Source organism: Aquila chrysaetos, chromosome 9 (assembly GCF_900496995.4).
Source record: "Aquila chrysaetos chrysaetos chromosome 9, bAquChr1.4, whole genome shotgun sequence".
Classification (NCBI taxonomy): domain Eukaryota; kingdom Metazoa; phylum Chordata; class Aves; order Accipitriformes; family Accipitridae; genus Aquila; species Aquila chrysaetos.
The window spans coordinates 28,428,624-28,448,316 of NC_044012.1; the positions used below are offsets into that span (position 1 = coordinate 28,428,624).

The following is a 19,693-nucleotide window of genomic DNA, read 5'->3' on the forward strand; positions in this document are numbered from 1 at the left end:
AACTTACATGGCTGAAGAGCTTTTGTTATCTGTTCCTAGTTCTTCATCAATGTCCAAATCAGACACAGGATGAAAAACTCTAGGAGTCATGCTATGGCAGAGCTCATCCTGCACACCGTTGCTTATCCTCCCTCTCCCCTTTACCACATTCCTTATAAGGGCAGTCTTGGCTCTTAATATCTTCGATTAGTTAGTTATTCAACTAACTGAGACTAGTGCAAAGGCAGAATAGCAATCTGCATTATAGAAGTGCGGGGTCGAAATGTTAGGATCATGAACTTTTAATTAATTTTCTACCTTGCAAATCAGTTTCACCCCAGAGTTCAAAGACAGTAGCATGTGTCCACAGTAATGCACTGAGAATTCACACAGGAATGAGAAGGAATCAGAAAGTGAGAAATCAAAGGCAAGAAAAAGACACCAGGAAAGAAATCAGAGGTCAAGCCTAGACTTTTTTATCCCTTGTCCACCCATCCACATTTAACACCACTCACTCCTTATCCATTAGAGCTCTTGTAACCATGCTGCCAGCCCCAGAAACAACACAACCCAGCCTAAAACCAGCAATGAGCCCCTCTTCGGAAAGCTGCTCCCCCCTCCTCCTCCCTCAGCAGTGACGCCCCTTCCACCCCAGAGAGCAGGAACGTGGGCTTGGAAAAGCAATCTGGATCTCTGGAGGACAGCAGGGGAGCACTGCTGCTTTGCTAGGATTAGCCGCCAAGTTTTAAACAGCATGAATGAAGTTTATTGACCCACTACCTGCCTCAGTAATAGAAATATGATCGTAGAGTCCTAACATCAGAGATGCAATTCCCTACCAGCTAACAAGAGACAGAACAGGCCAACATCAGAAGACATATTATAAATATTTTCCTAAAACATGTATGATTTAAAAGCTATCCTTTCTAGCACTTCAGATAGGCAGCATATGCTCACCTGTAGCAAAGCAGAGCATACGTTTTGTTCTAACCTGTTTTGTTCATCCTTCCAATAATTCACCTCGTTCACAGCTAAGTCATCCCTCAGCATCTGCAAGGACATTTCACTGACAGGTTTCTAAATGGACAGTAAAAAAACCAAACCAAAACCAAAAAAACCCCAAAACACAGGTACTCACAAAATCCCAGTCAAATGGCACATTCTTAATTGCTTTCAAAATGACTATACGCTTATCAAGGTATTCTGTATTCTTAAGAAGTCAGAAGCTTAAGGAGAAGCAATGAAAATGCCTGCAATTGTTCTGAAAAATAACTGTATTTTTAATGGAAATATAAGTTACTTTATTTCTAAAGAGCTCTTCTTTTAAAAAAGAAATCACTGCATTCTTCTAGCAGCAGTCGCAGTTTGAAAAGGTAAATAAAACCAACTCCTCCTCCCAGAGGCACAGTTTGTGGTGTGAATTCCATATAACATGAACAGCAAAAACCTGTGAATTCACTTGCAGATTCTCTTTCAGACTAAGAAATGCTATTCTGCACCAAGAAACAGAGCACTACATTTGGGCATGGATATGCCACATTATTGTACTGATACAAAGATTAAATTCCTCTATCATACAGTTTGTGAACCATTCCATAAAGCAGGGTAGCCATAACTACCACGCCTCTGAAGGCAGAAAAAATGCTAAAGGGTATTCTCCAGCTGTTCAGTTTTTCCAGTTTGTTATACACCCAGCAACTGCTTTAGAATGGCTCTCTTCTAAGGCTTGTTCAACTCCTCTCTCTTCTTCTGAGCATCTTTTATTATTTTCTTTCTGGCAAGAATGCTATAATAAAAGTTAAGTTCCTTGCCCCACAACCTTCCCTTGATAGATATTCAGGACTCCTACTACTCTTCTCAGCCTTTCCTAACTGAACTAGTCCTAACCTAGGTCAGAATCCTGCTGCCTTAAGAATATGTTTGGCATTAATCTCCAGAACAGACTGCACCCATTTGTGTATTCTGTTTTGAAGACTGCAATGTCCATTTTGTCTGGAATACGTTTATAAAGACAAGATTTCAAGATTCAGCAGTACCTGGACAGTACAACTGCTAAAAAATATAATTCAGCTTCCTAGGCAGTGCTACCTAGTCTGACAAAGACCTTTATCTAGGAGGTTATTTGCTAGCAATATCCTTATCAGCAACAGTATGTTGTGTTGCTTACACAGGGAGCAAATACTTTCCCAGCTTCACCAATTCCAATTCAAAGAAATCAGCTGCAAGTTAAGGATTGAAAATAATTTGTATTTGATTTGCAAAAATTATCTTTGCAATAGGACTGAATTAGATGTATGCTACTGTCTGCTACTTCCTCCTAACACAAAAGCACAATGAGAGATGGAAATCGCGTTTGCAGAGCCTACTTAAAATTGTTTGAGAATACTAGGATCTACACCATCAGTCCAGACCCACAACATCTCAAAATGTTCTAGTTTTGGGTCCTCCCAGGGCCACAACAGCACACGTCAGTGTTGGCATAAGCATTTCTAAAATCCTAGCCAGACCCAGAAATAGGTATCAGTGTTGTCCCCCCTCACACAGGTGGCACAGAACATCCTCAAGGGAAGGCATGAACCTGCTGCTTGTGGATTACTTAAAAAGGATACATAAAAATTAATTAATAAAAGGAGGCCTCTTGTCACTAAGCTTAAGATTGACACACTGGAGCCCATACCCTCAGTGGAAAAAGTGTTAGGGAATCTGTAAATTTTAAATTAAAAAAAAAGTTTTAAGCCTCTAATCTAAGGTAGCAAGTTAGAAAACACCAAGGCAGCAAGTGTTTGATAGCCTTTTGACCTATGCATGACAATGACACAGCAGGGGAAAAGATGGAAGGAGATAATTACGTGAAAATAAAATCACACTAAATATGAAGAGAATAGTCTAAGCAGAGCTGACCAAATGCATTGCATCAGAAAACACACAGTTCTATCCCCTAAGTCAAAAGGCCCATACAATCATACTTTAAAACAGTTTAAAGTTTAGTAAGTTTAAAGCCCAGCAAAACAAAAAATCTCAAAAAACATCCTTTACATATGTAAACATTATGCTTTCCAAACTAACTTTTCTCTAATCATAGAAGATGCTCCATAGCCTTCATCAGATGGAAGCAACCCCTTCCAAAGTAGAAGAATTTTGCAAAGTCCATTCTTTCTCTAAACATAAGGCAGAACAACATTCGCCAAGCACAGCGCATGCTGTTTAGTTCACTTAAAGGGTACAACCACGTAAGTAACCTGAGAGGAGGAAGACTACAAAGCTGTAGGTTCAACCACAGTGGCTCCAGCTACTCCTTGCATATGTGTTTATCAATGACTTCAGACCATTAAATGTCACTGAAAAACATACTCACTAGAGAAACAGATTTGGAAGCTGTAAGAACAATTAAAGGGCAAGAACACAAAGTTCTTATTTGTGCCAGTAACTAAATATGGATGCTGACAGGACCAAAGTGTCTGCTACTAGCACAAAAATTATTCTTCCCCAGCACAACTCTGGACCGTGAAAGCTGCACTTTGAGACAATATGGGCACAATCACAACACTCCTCTACAGAACATCCTGTTAGTGCATGAATTCATTTAAGACCATCCAACCCTTGAACTCTTGATACTATTTCAAACGACTTTCAAAAAGGGCAGGAAAGGAGCAAGGAAAAACAAGATTTTCTACACACAGAAACCCATTCCTTCTCCCCTCCTTTGTATTGTGAGCTATCACCTACCAGAAGCCCTAAAGAGTATTTGGGTCCATTCAGCAATTTGGTTTTGATGACTCCAGGCAAGATTCCTCAGCAGCAAGGAGGGACCAGCACGCACCTTAAAAAGGATGAGGAGACATCTGTCTCAGTTACAGAGCATTAACAATGATGCTGCTGTGACACCTGACCACACACAGAGAAAGCAACCTCTATGAGAAGGGCTCAGTCGTTTGCAAGAGAGGTGTCAGTGCAATCAGAGTTACTGCCACAAAACGACATTTTACAATCCCAAAGCCCTTTCCAGAGATGTGAGCTCAAGTAACCAAGTAAATACTAGGGAAAAAAAAAAATGCGGTGGCTTCAAGATGACATTTTTCTTTGCAGCTGGGGAACGGGAAGAGTGAACATGTGACATGCTAACTTCCCAGTTCATGGATGGCAACTCAGCACACAGTAGCTCACACTCTTTCATTTAAGTGGTCATAATGCAACAGTTTATCCACGGGAAAGCCTGCAAAGTAGAAGCAGCTGTTAAGTGCAGGGACATGTCAACAGCAGCCACCAGGCCTGTAAAACTGATCTTAGAAACCAGCAACTGTAAAGATATTATAGAAATTAAAAACCTTGCTATGCAAAGCCAAAAAATCAGGAAGTTTTGTTGGGGTTTTTTTATTTGACTTGCAGTTTCATCTTAGTATTGGATACCGACTGTTATTAACTTCCATGCTAAGCAGTGATAAGGAGCAAAATGACTCCCTCCTTTCTGTCTATTATGCTTTTAACTGAAGTTTTCAATACTGGGTAATTTGGAATGGGAAGGGGCATACTTCAAAAATTCTGGAGGACCTTATTTCAACGGAAGCTGTACTCACAGCCTTGAAGAAGTATACCAGTTTTCAAATTACAACACACTTTCTGTTGACCAAGATATTTGAATGTTAAACTTCAGATTGTGATGACCTTCTTGTTTGAGCCACAACCTTGGTACTACTTACTGCTCACTCCTAAGTGACAAGTTTAGAGCTGGTTCTTTAATCTTAATAAGCAGTTTTGCTGATATACTTTCCATCTAGGTTGTGCAAACATCCCATAATGTTTCCAGAAGTTACTGAACCTAAACGCAAAGTAAGATGTGAATTCTACATGAACGGTAAAGCCTGAAAAAAACCCAAACACTTGGGGGAATTTCCCCCTCGCCACCCCTGAAAAAATTGAAGAGCTCGTTAAAAAAATCTCACTCCTGTACCACACACTGCTTGTATTTCGTTTCTTTCGGTTTCTGTAACTCTTTTGGACGAGCAATAGTACCACATCACAGCTGGGACAGAGGGAAATTTATTAAAGCACCACCTTAGATCACTAGGACTAGGTTTCTACTACAGCTCTACCAAAACCAAACAAAAACTAAACTGTGATTGTTGGATAAGTCCTTCCCAGAGACAGAAGCATTAAGTATTTCCATACTTCATAAATTTTCCTTTCTCACAAGGATGTTGCAGGGTATGCAGGGAGAAGGAAAAGTACCTTTGTTAACAATGATTTGGAGGAGGCAACTAAAGAAAAATGAAGTCACAATCACATCCACCCATCCCTAGATGCAAACACTGAAATTGCACTCCAGGAGCCACATAGTTCAGACGACTTCACATCAGCATTAAGCAGAATGCCTACGAACACCAAATTCCTGAAGATACCACACAGCTCCTTCATGTTCTAAATAGGTCTTCCCTTAAAATTAACTGTGAAAGGGTGATGTTTAGATGCCACAGGCAGACTTTTTTTTTTCACCTGGAAGAAGCAGTATCAAGATCTTTCCCTACTTTTTTTAAGTCAGTAAAGTTCTCTTTACTGGCATATTTTAGAAAGTCTCACTGCTACATTAGTAAGTTACAGGCCTCTTATTTCCCTGCTGAACTTCCATAGCAAAAGAAGTCTTACTCTTTGAGCAAACTATTTACATCAAACACACAATCAAGCACTTTCCTCCTGTGGTTGCTTCCTGGCACTATTTGGCTATGTAGGCAGTGACATAATTGATTTCACTTGCTGAACTAGAAAAGGCTGTACCAACAAAGAAGTGCGTCTACAGCAGGAATGTCTAAACCCACAAACCTTTTCCACTGTAGGCCATGCATTAAAACAAATTACCATCACTGAAAGACGGAATTTTTTACAAAGTGAAACCACTCAAATTATTACACAAAAAATCTGCTACTTTGATAACGGAGTTCCAAATAAGCCTACAAGAAGAGAATTCTAGTTAGGAGATCATCATGTAACGTGAAGCGTACAGAACTTCACGACAAAAACTAAGCACAGCAGCGCAGGACACAGAAATCTGCCTGAACTATCGGCATCCACATGGAAAAGTTCTAGGAAAAAAACCCCATAGCTTTGCTGTCCCACTTGGCCATGACAAAGTTTCTCTGGGATGGAACATCAGTGATAAGGCAGCCCATGCGAGATCCACAACAGAGGGCTGAGAGGATAACGCAGAAGAGAAACATGGCAGAGAAAGGAGGAAAAGGGATGTCTATGGCAAAAGCTAGTCTGAGGAAACACTTTCATACGACATACACACTTCCTCCTGTGGCACAATCGAGGCAAAGATTCAAACCACAACGACACCTTTCTAAGACACCAAAACCAGTGAATTTAAAGTGGCAACCCCCCCATCTTTGTTTTTGAAAGGACACACAGTGCCAGCTCCGAGACAGCCCACCTCCTGGGCTGCAGGAGTCAGAGATGCTGTGTCTGGTGAGCTGCTGAGGCAATGAAAGCTGAGAGGAGGTTAAAAAATTAGCTGATAGCTGACCCATCAGGTATCTTTTTTAAGATTCCTGCCCGAGTTTGGTCAGAGTTTCATGCAAGTCAAACCATCCAACTGGAACAATTCATTTTAATACACTGGCAAATTCCAGCTAAAACTTTTTTCCGTAATTTCTGATCAGCTCCCACTAAGAGCCTAACCTCAAGTTTTCAGTTCTTCTTTAAACTACAAACCATGACTATAACCTGCTCTTTCTCTAGGGTGTCTGAGAGACACTTCTGTGTCTTCCTGAGGGGGGGGGCCCCATGACAGCTCCGACCCAAGCGGACCTCTGGTCTGATCCACTGGAGGCACACCTGAGCTCCCTGAGACAGCGGGAGAAGGCTTCACGGTAACGGCAGTTGCTCAAATTCTATTTCACTGCATCTGACTCTTCTACAACGTAAATGTCTGTAGTGAGGCTCAAACAAGGAGGTAAGATGCAGTAACCAGACTACCCCCACGCTGCAGAAACTAGAAAGGAAATCAAGTGGTTCCTCCCGCAAGTAAGTATTTAAGCAGTATTTTTGTAACATAAAACCACTCTGATGACTGCAAATCCAAAAGGGACCCAAGAGTAAACAGAGGGAAAGAAATTTTGTTGTGTGAGGAGGAACTTCTGCTGCAGTTAAAAAGCATACATACCGGAGTGATCTGAAGCTGCCTATAAATATTCGAGAACATCAAAGCCGGTCCTGTTAAATTAAAAATGCTGTCACACAGATAGGAACTAGCCTCTAGCACTGCCAGCTTCAACATGTGAGCCTCTGATCTGAGAGGCAAAGGCACAGCTCTTCAAGAAATTTTATTCACCATAAGAAAGAAAAAAAAGCAAACCAGCAGTTGAGTTTAATAAGGGTATTAAATACCTTACGAGTGAGCTAATTAGAGCTTAACTCTTTCAGGACACTTCAGCCCTTTTACTGACAAGGACGGTAGTTTCTTCCCATACTACTTCCACAGCTGGGATGTCTCCAGGCTTCCTATCCAAGCCCCCGAAACAAACACTTACACAGTCCAGAAACAGTGAAGATTTTATTGGTTTCATCTTGGTGTAACTTTCATTTAATCATATTGCATACATCACACATACACACATGTGCATACATTTTGGCTGACTATTCCATATTCCACATCAGGGATCTATGTTTAATAATAAAGCTGTCCCGAGAGATTTCAAATCTCCTTCATCTTCCCACAGTTGCCTGAAGATAACAAGAGGGGTAGACAAAAGGAGACCAGATCACTTTGTTTGACTTCTGTTATTTGAGGAGATTCAGCTCCTGGTGGCAACTGAATATAAACAAAATATGCATGGTTGAGAAATTTATCCCTATCTGCAACTACAACCCTGGTATTTCACTACCGAAAAATCTCCATAAATTCCCAGTATCAAAACCTACAAAGATTATTACTGAAAGTGGTGGGGGAGGATGAACTCTGGCAGCACAGCTTTCTCAAGTAAATAGTGAAAAACCCAAATAAGATCACACCTTGGGAGTTCTTTTGCATTAACTGCTCTGCAACGTCTTTTCCTCAAGACACAGTTTTGGGATGCAAAAGATAGAATCTTTTAAACAGGCAAAACACTGCCAGCTAGCAGATCGGGGATACCTTGCCTCTGAGCAAAGAGAGGTCTCCAGCCCTTGGCTCCTATTAAATACTGAACTCAGTAGCATCTCCTGGCTCTGTTTCATGCGTTTATTTCTTGCTCCCAGCCTTGCTACACATCATTCAGGACATCTGCCAGCTTGGCATCCAGACCATAAAGTGTTCATCTCCCCTGTATCCTCACAGCATGCAAGACAGTATCTGCTCTAAAGGGCTTCTAAATAAATGCAAAACAGGTACGAGAAAGTATGCTGGACCCTTGTAAAATACAACACTGCAGTGGGAACCAATACATTTTCCTGTTATAGTATACACACCCTTCGGAGACTGCCTTACGAGAAGTCCCAATCAGTGTAAGAAAAGAGCAGCAACTGCTACACTGCATATCCTAACTTCTATCCTCATCTCCAAAGCCAGCAAGGACAGGTAAAACTTCAGTGCAGCAAGAAGAGACAGCACTAGTGTGCACAACTGCCATGCTATATATGTAATATCAATGTTTTGTCTATGACATACAGATATTATTATTGTTGTTATTAAGGTAAAACCTATCAAGGCTCAGTTGCGAATGCCACCATTTAGCCAGGCCCAGACAGGAAGTCCATAAATCTTCAAGGGCAGTCTCTGCAGGGAAAATCAATCAATCAATCAATCACAGGTTTTAAAAGAGGTTCTTCTCCACGAACTACAGAGTTTCAGAACTGACCCATCAGTGTATAAAACCAAACAGAATAACTTCTACAATTCCAAGTCAGTCCTCCAAATCCACTTTTCTTAATCTGTCATCAAAGTAGACTGTTTAAGGCTGGAAACTTTCAGTTCCAAAGGTGAACTCAATGGAAGGTTTGGTCAGAGTCTCTTCTGCTTGGGGCGGGGAGTGGGGGACTGGGAGGGGTGGGCAGAATGGATAAAGAGAGAAATAGAGGGGAAGGATTTTTCCCACCCACACTTAATACACTTTTTATTGTTGGTGGTTTTTTTTTTTTTTTAAAGCAGGCAAGCATCAAAAGCCTCAAAGTAAGAAAACAGATCTTGGCACAAACTAGGGTCTTTCCTGAATTAAAAGCAATTTTTCCAACACTACAATCAGAAGCATTTGAAAGTTGCTTACCAAGCACATGCAATAAATTCACAGTAGGAGGCACGTACTTGCAACATGCATGCCTGTACAGCTAATTAAACAGTTGTACTCAAACCATGACTGCAGACTCTAAAATATGCTCCTTAGCTCTTTGTCAGGCCAGTCACCTCCTCACTGATTCTTCAGTTTGCTTTACTACTGAAAATGATGCAAAATAATAAAACAGCTTAAGCTCAAGAAAACCAACAGAAAGCTTAAGCTGGCCAGCAGCTTTAGAAAACAACTAAAATCCTTACATTAATGCACAGAGTAACATGGGTCTGGGAAGCCTAGAGAGTCTGCATATATTAAGCTACATATTTAAAGGTGTACTTGTGTCTGGCACATAACACACACCTAATCAACCTTTGTAAACTGGTTTTTCATCTTAAAGCCAAGTACAACAACAAAAGTCATTTAAAGCAGCATGAAAAGGAAATTAAAAAAAAAAGATTGAAAGTAATTCATCACTGTGAAGAGGACACCCTAAGCCACCAGAACCCTATTTTCCTGAGCACTGCTACTCAATCCTAACATAAGCACAGCTCCACCAATGGGATAAGTGCAGTAAACTGCAGTTTTTGGCAGTCTCTACTGCGTATCCACAAGATCACATTCCCCTGGTCACCTCTGGTTCAACTGTCAAGCAGTCAAGAAAAATGCGGGAAAAAAAATTATTTTTTTTTACATGAATCTTCTGTTGCTGTTGTAACAATTTCAAAACATGTCTTTGTTTAAAAACAATCTCTTTTTCCTTTGCCAATCTCCTTTAATGTGAAAGGCTCTCCCTTCAAGCCAGGAAACATGAGAAATAAGGCCAAGCATTCAACTTGCATTCATTCTGTTTTCATATGGAGGCACCACAAGCTCTGTTCTGACCACATTTGAATACTGAAGCGCAGATGCCCAAAAGAAGAGATAGTATGTACAAGTTAATATTTAACACTTCGTAAATTGAGCGCTTCTGATGTACTAAGTGTATTAATGCAAATACATGTACCACTTACATAACTGGGTAGAACATACGGCAGATTACTGCCTCCAGATCTTACCTTTCCTTAACCAGTAAGATGCTGGCCTCTTAAAAGCATTCACACTTTGAAAAACTATGTTTATGAAAGTTATTTTGGTCCAGAACGGCCTCACTTTGAAATTCCAAAACAAGGACTAAAAGACTGTAATAAAAAAAAGGGAGCATTTTTAAATACACGCTCCACCACAAGATGGTATAAACTGGAAGAAAATTACTATGTATGCTAATCAATGGTTTTATACAACTACTCGAGAGTTTCCTATAAGATCTGCTTGCAGCAAAGCTACCTGCATTTCTTTCTCACCAAGTTATGCCACACCAAATCATGACCTCTACATGCTTCACCTGGAGTCATTTCAAAAGTCCTTCACTAGGCAAAGCAATTAAAACAAAGTTACCCTGTCCCATAATCACATCCACCAGTGGAGTGCTCTGGGAGAGCAAGTGCCAATTCTATCCGTGGGGCACAGCTGGCCACAAGCCCTGGTAACACTATGAAGCAGGCTGTTATTATATCTAAACCATTATAGTCATATAGATCCAGTCTCAACATAAATATATATATAAATGAAAAAAAGTTCTCCAAATGGCTCCATGTTTAACAATTTTCGAGGGCCACTCCTCTCCGGCATTTTTTCCTAGTTCCACCTCCAGTACAAGCAATAGGAGTACATGGAAAAGGAAGTGGTCAGCACCCTGCCAACGAGGATTTTCAACAGTACAGATCTTAAATGTCTGTGCAGAGGTTTAACGAAACTTACGGACTATGCAGAAAAGTTACCTGAACTCCCACAAACTATTTTTTCCCCACTCAATTCCCCACCTTTATTTGGAAGTGAACAGAAATTGCACTGGTTGCCCTGAGTACAAGACCCAGTGCTGTAAGCTTTCTGCTTCTATTTACCTTCTTAACCTACTTTATTCTTATTCCTCTAAATAGGTCACATTAGCATTTTTTTGCTCTTTCCATTGTACCTTCTTCTCCATACTGAGATATCTTTTACCTCATTTTCTTACACTGTGCCTCCCACCTTCTCCTCAAGGGACTGTCTCAGTCTTGTGTGCTGATGAGGGTCTGGTAGATGGATTCTGGTATTGCTGCAACTCTGTGCAAATACCACAGGCATTGGAGCTTCCTCCAAAAACAGAAACTCATCACTGAATTTGGTACCTTATCTTTTGAACAGCCCCCTCCCCTGTAGTAGTAATGCCTAGAAACATTTATTTATTATTGCCTTAGACTCATTTAGTTTGCACGGGTGCCCTTAACTCTCCATTAATACATTATAATGTATTGTAGTAGTCTAAAGCTTCAAAGTCCAAAGTTTTTAACTAGGTAAATATGATTTACCAGTCCTTAAAATTCCATCATAATTTTGGGTTTATATTAACTGTTTTCATAAGGCATTTCTTTTTCCAGAAGATATGAAAGAAGACATGAAACTGTCCAACCGAAGGAAAGAGATGGATGCTCTCACAGAAGGTTTAAGCAGCCAAGTGCCCCTTCTCACCACAATCTTTGATCCCATGCTCTTCAGTTCTCTTACAGCGTTGCAGTGCACCTTAACAGGATGGCACAAGTGCAGGATTCTCAAAGCAGAGCACTACAGCTGCAAGTAGACATCACACAACAGCCAGTAGCTGTCACAGAAGGAGTTACCACGTCCTTTCACCACCATTCTAAGAGATTCTTGGATATTGCAATACTGAAGAATTAATAAAAAATAAGGATCCTTATTTACAATACTGCATTCAGAAGCCAATGAGAACAGGCAACTTCTCGTGAACTAAAGCAGCAATGATGTGACTGGGCTGGAGTTCACAGTGTGAAGACAGTGCCCAGTGTCAAGACAGAACAGTACAAGAACGACCTATGCAAAACACTTTGATGGCCTGTCTTCAACCCTCCCCATGTACTACCCCACACCACAGTACGTGATGGACTAAAGCATGACTGAAACTTAAAAAAAAGGAGGGGAGGAACAGAGGGAGGGATGGAAACTGGGAAACAGCTAGATTAATCTAATCTGAGATCAAACCCAAGACAATGCCTCTGCAGCAAGCAAGCTGCTTGTGGCTTACACGCTCTACAAAGGCTGTCCAGGTACAATAACTGAGCAAGTCTTTACCTCAACCATCTCTTATTTTAAAAGTAAATTACGCTTCCTTTATCATCTTGGCCTTCTCCTGCACAGGACCCAGATCTGTAGTCACCTGTTGCACTCCCATGAAAAACACCTTCCTTTCACAGCACAAAAAAGTCAACTGGCCACAGCAGAGTCGGGGACCCCATCCCTGAAAGAAGCCAGGCAACTCTGGGCATGGGCAACCTTCATTCTTCTGTCAGAAACTACTGAAGAATAAGCACCAAACAAGCTCAGATGAGGCATAGCACACCACAGAAACTACAGAAGAGTAGCCTGCTGTCCACAGGACTAAACTTGCGTTTTTCATCTTTTTTTAAGCTATCAACTCTCTCCCGTAACAGAGAGGATTGACGAGCCCTGTCAACTCACAAAACAAACTGAAACCTTCAGTTCAGGCTTCAAAACCTGCACATAGGCTTTAAAGAATGAGATATTGGAAAATGCACAACCAAAACTTGTAAAATATTTTGCTATTCCATGCATATATCGAGGCTGTAGTACAGAAGATTCTTGTTCCTACCAGCCGGACAGTCAAGTCTTAATACAATGATAACCAGAACACAAAACTTAGATTAGATGAGGTTTCTGATCCACAAAGCAGCAAAGGAACAAGTACAGAAATTACTCACTGCTCTGACTACATAACTACAGACACACACCTGATGCTGTTAAAACCAAAAAGGAGCCGTCAGTGACTTGCTGTTATTAAAATAAATAATTTTTTTTTTAATTTAAACTGGAAATAAGCACTGTGAAAGTCAGATTTCTTTTTTTTTAAAGACAGCAGCAATTAATTCTCTTCCATTCATGACTAAGCCTTGTTATCTATTTAACACAAACTCCTTAACTTTCAGTGGGCCTTCAGAATGGTGATGGGACTCAAGGTTCTGTCTGACACAAGTTCAGATGAGAAGCTCAAGCAGGACTGTGCTTAGATTCAACAGCTGAAGATGGACATCTCAGAGATGACTATTCTTACTTGCCTCACAACATTTGCCAATTGTGAGCATCTGTTCATACCATTAAAGACTGAAGATCAGAGAGGACAAAACCTATAACCTCACCCCACTTCTCATACACAACACAACAGATACATTCCAGGTCTCCTATCCTTGTACCAAAACAGAGAAACATAGTAAATGGTGAACAGCCCGTCTTCTCATCCCATTCTCAGCATCCACAGGGTGTCAGCTCTTTGTTTTCCGTCAGAATGAAAGTGCCACATTCCAATGACAGCTCAACTCCAAGATACTTCACTCCAAGGACATGATGATGAAGCAAACCTGAAGCCCCAAAAACTAGAACTAGGAACTTGGTTTTACCAGAGAAATTTACTATCCCTGATGTCCTCAGGATCATTACTGTAAGTCACAGCTTTACGGTTAAGGTATGGAAACTAACACAAACCCAATCACAGTTGTCTTCATATTCTAAGAGGATAATGAGCAAAGAAAACATCCAACAAGACAGTGACTCAAAGCCACAAATAATTCCACTTCCTCAATTTGAATGGCCTTCAGGCACTCAACTCAAGCAAGAAGAAACTTAACCTGCCTGTTTAAAAAACAACAATAAAAAAAGAAAATACACATTTTTGTTTTCCATTCTCAAAGGACACAAATATTTCCTTGACTCAGCCTCCTCTGATCATTGCCAGACATCTATATACCTGCACAGTTATTTCAAGTCATCATTAAAAGCTCTGCCAATCCTTCAGAGTGCGAAGCCTACCTGACAGAAGTTTACAGTCTTTAGCAACTTTTGCATTTTGAGAAAACAGAGGAAAGGTTCAAAGCTATTCAAGTAAATAAGGGGCGGGAGGGAGACAGAAAGAAGGAACACACAGGCACACGGTCTTGCACTCCAGTTCTAAGCCTCTCCATCTTCTGCAACAGAAAGAAGATGGGCAATAGCACTGCAACAAGGAACTGCCGTGCAAGTTGGGAAGTGTCCCACTTCTGTTTTGTTCCTGGAGCTGAAAGCACTGAGTTATGCTTGTTCTCCCCAAACCTTTTGAGCACAAAAAATACATGCAACTGGAATTATTATGTAATCTACACATCACCCCAGTTCAAGGCTATATAAATTTAATTATTCCCCTGCTGAGGTTTACAAGCAGCAACAAACCAACCCAAACCCAACCTTTTATCGCACAAGAAAAACCTGCCAGAATATTCCTAAATTTCTCCTCCATGCTGCTTCTCTTCAAAATTGTGTGTCTTGGTAATCCACCTATATTACTGTATTTAGCAGTGTATCTAATGCAGGAGTAGCAAATAGGAAAGACTAAGAGTGAGAATCAACAATGATGACTGTGTATCATTTAGAGTTTTTCACGTCAGAGGTTTTAATGCAATATAAAACAAACATTAAATTTGATCCTCTTTTCCCAGCACCTCACCACCACTTCATAATTAACACAGCATTTGATGCTCCACATCTTAGCTATGAAGCAGAATAAGCAACTGGACCAGAAACTTGCCAATTGCAAGCAGAATTAAGATACATAATCCCACTCTGAGCAAAAAAGTCACTGCTAGTCAAATCAAATCAGTGATGCTTATTAGCAGTGTAAGTCTGTGGCCATGTAGAATCTAGTTTGACACAGTACTACATCTCAGCTTTTGGTCTGAATGCTACAAGAAGTTTCAACCATAAGGAGTTCACCAGTCTTAATTTGTTTTAAAGCAAAATATCATTTTAGAGGTTTCAACAGTCTTGTTTTCACAGTCACTCTCTAATCAGACATTTTCAATTTCCAATCTCAACCATACTAATGGCCAGGATATTGTCCCAAGAAACACATAATATTCCAGTAAGCCAGATACCACCGAGACGGTTAGACCTTCAAGCAGTTTAAGGACCAGCTGACACAGCAACCTAAGGATGAGTTTCCTGAATACAAACTGTGGCCACATGAAAGAAGACATACGAACATTTCATCTCTCTGAAGAGTTATTCTGGTAGACACTTGACCCTAATAAGACTTGTTCACAATAACATGAGAAACAATATAATAGCGTACCACTGCTGGATAGGAATCTGACCAACAACCAGTTTAGGAGTGAATGTATGACCTATCAAAAGCTGAAACTGCATTGTTTCTTAAGGTTTGTTTTTTTTTTTTTGTTCAGACTTTCAAGACCAATGAGTAATTGATGCTATTAACATAAACAAAAGTAAGTCTTTGTGTAGTCCCAAAACCACAATTCCTTTGATCCATTCTTTAATGTGTTCCTGATTTTCAAGAATTTCTAATATTTCATTTTAAAGAAAAATGCATCTTAATCTTGAAAGAGATGTACACACTGACAAAGTGGTTGGGGCCAAGAAGAGCTTGCTTCACTGACTGATGTACTACCAGCTACGGTTGAATAGGTTCTTAGTGGCATTAGCTTCATGATTCTTTCCTAAATCTCACAGTGACCTTTAAATGATGATCCAGAACAGCAGACTCATATAGTTCCACAAATATACAGCCTAGCTGAAAAAGGGAGGCAAGCCAATGCTGTGAAAATCTTTATAAATTTTGGCTCTGAAAAACTCACTTTCAGGAGCAAATGAAGGAAGCATGACACTGACAAGAGATGCCATGTATAATCTAAAATCTCAGGAGTGAAAATATGACTGACAGCATGCAGTCTAGCTGCTCTGGAACAATGTCTGCCATATTCTCTTCTCTGAAAAAAAAAATAGCACACACAGTGGCTCAGGAAAAAAAAAATAGCCTGTTCATCATGTATGTGATGTTATCTAGTAGATGATGAATAAGCCAAACAGTGTTTGAGTGATAAATGACTGTAAAAGGTTTGCCATATAATTTGGCTTTCACTGTAGTCTTCCTATTCCTATTCGGGCGGGCTGCCTTTTCAGGTGTCAAGAGGAAGCAGACAGCTGATGTTATACATAATAAGGCCTACTAAAGTCCAGTTAATACATTTGTTTCAAGTTACACAAATCTGAGTCTTAACAAAACAGTAAGTTTTTTCTCCACTTTCACTTACAATCTCAAGGAAAGTATGACCTCAGCAAATGGCTTCTACTCTGTTCTTAACACCTGACACAAAAAGAAACTTTAGAGTCTCCTCCTATCCCCAAAGACACAGTGTTGTCTTACACGTATTGTTTGATAATGCACCAAAAAGCTAGAAAACGTCAGTGTCTGTGTCCTACTAGCACCACCTTTTTAAAAAATCTCATAAATATAAACAAATTGGTCCATCCCTCTTTTCTCTGAAAGAATAAATAAAACCCCTTATATCAGCAGCTTGTCCTCATAACTTTTCTGCCTGCAAGAGAACTTTTGTAAGAAACCCTTCCAGCTGAAACTGTTTTCAAATAACAAGCAGTCAAAAGCAGTATTCTTTACTTTAAAAGAAGGAAAAAAAAAAGGTTATTTTGATAGTAACGTATTTGTGCTTGTAGAGCTTTACCAGCCATTTTTAGAGCTTACTTGCCACTGGTCAGATTTTTTAAACTTTCATATATGTATTTACGTGTGTATGTATGTGTACACATAGCGAACTCAAGCAAACAAATTCCACAGCTGTTAATGAGATACAAGAATTGCTATCAGCAATTGCTTCACAGTCAAACTTACTAAAACACCATTTAAGTAATTTTTCTTTACTTAGCCAAAGGGGAAAAAAAATAACGTCAACAATTGCAAGGGACTACAAAGGAATTAGATAAGTACTTCAAGAGTTTCAAACAGAGTAAAGAATAGCTGCGTTCAGATAAATACAAAAATTAATTCCCTGGTAAGAAAGTCGAGCGCAGCTCTGCAAGAAATTTCATGTTCTGAAAGAATCCCTTAAAACCAGCTCCGAGAGCAGGAGTAACAGGTACGCGGAACGCGGCGACCGGTCCACGCAAAACCCCACGGCCAGGAGGCGGCACGGACGGAGAGCGAGAACGCGCGGCGGCGGCAGCCCAAGCGCGTCTCGCAGCGCGTTACTTCCGTGGGATTCCTACCCTGGGCCCCCCCGCGGGAGCGCGCCGCGCGGACGGCTGTCGCGGGGAGCCCCCAGGCGCACCTGGCAGCGCCCGCACCAGCGCCGGGACGGGAGTCCGCCCCCGCGCAGCCCCGCGGAGCGCCCGGCGGGCAGAGTCCCCGCCCCCGCCGCGCAGGCACCGCGCCGCGCCCGACGGAGGTGCGAGGGCGCGGGCACGTGCGGAGCCGAGCCCGCCGGGGCCTCGCCGCGCGCGGATAGGCGGCTCCGCCCGCTCCCGCCGCGAGGGCGGCCGCGCCGCGCGCCCGGCTGTCAAACGGGGCTCCGAGCCGGCGCCGGCCGCCGAGCCCCGGCCCGGCAAGGTGAGGCCGGGGCTCGGCGGCCGCGCCGCCGGCGCGGGGCGCCCCCCGGCCTTTGTGCGCGGGCGCGCATCTGTCACCGCGGCCGCGGCGCCCCCAGGCCGCGCGGCGCACGTGGGGCGGCGGGCCCGGCCCGGCCCGGCGCAGGCTTTGTGCCGCCAGGTGACGGGCGGCCGGGCCCGCGGAGCCATCTTGGGGCAGGCGGCGCCCCCCGGCCGGCGCTCACCTGCACGATCTCGCCTTCGGCGCTCAGCGTGGCCCCCGCGCGGGAGAAGCGGCCCTGCAGCCCGGTGGTGTAGGTGGTGTAGTCGCCGCTGGGGCTGGACTCGAAGAGCACCACCTCCACGAACGCCGTCTCCTTGCCCAGCGCCGCGCCCGGCGCCGCGGCCAGCAGCAGCCCGAGCAGCAGCGGCGGCGGCACGGCCGGCCCCGCGCCGGCCCCGCAGCCCCTCATCGCGCGGCGGGGGGGGAGCGGCGCCCCGCCGCCGCGCATCGCTCCCGAGCGGCTCCAGCTCCGGGGCCGGGCTCCCGGGCGGGTCAGCGCCCCATGGCAGCAGTCCTCCCGCCGCGCTGCGCCCCGCTCCTCGCCACTGCCTGCCCCGCGCTCGCCGTCCCTCGCCCCGGCTCCTCTCCGCCCTGCCAAGCCGCTTCCCTTTCATCTGCTCCACGTGACGGCCACCACGGGGTTATCCCCGCCCTCCGCGCGGCTCTGACCCGCTCCGTCCCTCCCTCGGCACACACACGGCCCGCAGCCCGCGCCGGGCCCAGCTGAGCCCAGCGGCGCGGCGGCTGGTGCGCGGGGACCGAGCGCGGCCGGAGCCCCGAGAGCGGGCGGGCGGGCGAGCGAGCGAGACCCGCGCGGCGCTCGGGAAGGCCCCGCCGGGAGCCGGCCTCCCACGCGGCCGGGCCTGCCCGGAACGCGAGAGGCGGCCCCGGCGGCCTGCGCAGCACGCCCGGGCCCGCGGCCGCCGGGGCCGTTCCCGCCGGCAGGCCGGGGGCTCTCGGCCTGCCCGGCCTGCGGCCTGGCAGCCGGCTCGGAGCGGCGGCGGCGGCGGCGGGGGCGGGGGGGCCTGGAGAGGGCCGGCCGTGGCCGCCTCCCGGCGCTCCCTCCTCCCGGCGCTCCCGCGGCTCGCAGCCGCCGGCCGCCCCTCGTCGGCGCCGGGGAATGCCCGAGTGCGTTAGGCACGAAGCTCCGGGCGTGACGGCTGCAGCCCCGCCGGCGGTACCCGACCCCGGCGGGACGTGCCCCGAGCGGGCAGGACCAGTGCCTCGGTAACCGAAGGTACCAAAGTCACTGATCCTCTCTGGAGATACGCTGCTCTGCTGTGGCATCTGTAGGGCGCTCTCTCCTAACGCTTGCCGCTTCCAGCAGACTGCCAGCGTCCAACAGGCTCCTCACCTGTGTGTGGGGCAGGAATGGCTGATCTGGCCCCTTGAACTCGGTACTCACAACCCACTGTTAGAGGAGACTAGGTAACCTGGGCGCTTTGGCTTGTCTGTTAATCCAAGTCTATGAAACCTCCATGAATGACATGGAAAAGGTGTGTGGGTAATGATTTTTATTTCAGTCTCGCACTACAAGAACTGGATGGCAACCAATGATGCGGTTTTCCTTTAAAAGTATATGCAACCGAGTTGTGGAACTCATTAACACAAGATGTTACGGGGCCTAAAAGTATAAATCAGTTACAAGGGGAATGAGACAAACAGATGCGAGGTCCCTTGTTGGTTATGAAGCACAATGTTTGGAAGCAAACTCCAGCTCTGGGGTGAGTCCCTAACCCGCTGGCAGAAGGAATAACGCCACCGTCTACAAATTGCCAGCTCTTTCCCTGAACATACTTTGTTACCACTGAAGACAAGATAGTGGCATCCTTAGCGTGACACAGGGAGCAACATTAGCTTAACAAATCATTGAAGATTTCTTCAGCAAAGAAGTGTCAAGAAGGGATCACAGGAACGTACACTCTGGGCTCCTACT

At 44.0% G+C, this 19,693-nt stretch overlaps 1 protein-coding gene across 3 annotated transcripts in view; it reads right to left on the reverse strand.

Annotated features, from left to right (window-relative positions):
* ZNRF3 (zinc and ring finger 3) overlaps positions 1-18,356 on the reverse strand; it is a 107,047-nt gene extending 88,691 nt beyond the window's left edge. The window contains exon 1 of one of the 3 annotated variants that reach the window (XM_030025994.2): positions 17,939-18,356. In XM_030025994.2, coding sequence (XP_029881854.1) covers positions 17,939-18,205 — 267 coding nt within the window. In that variant the 5' untranslated portion in view covers positions 18,206-18,356. The remainder of the gene's footprint in view (positions 1-17,938) is intronic. The other 2 variants (XM_030025995.2, XM_030025997.2) reach the window with 2 other exon arrangements.
* Between the last annotated feature and the right edge of the window lie 1,337 nt (positions 18,357-19,693).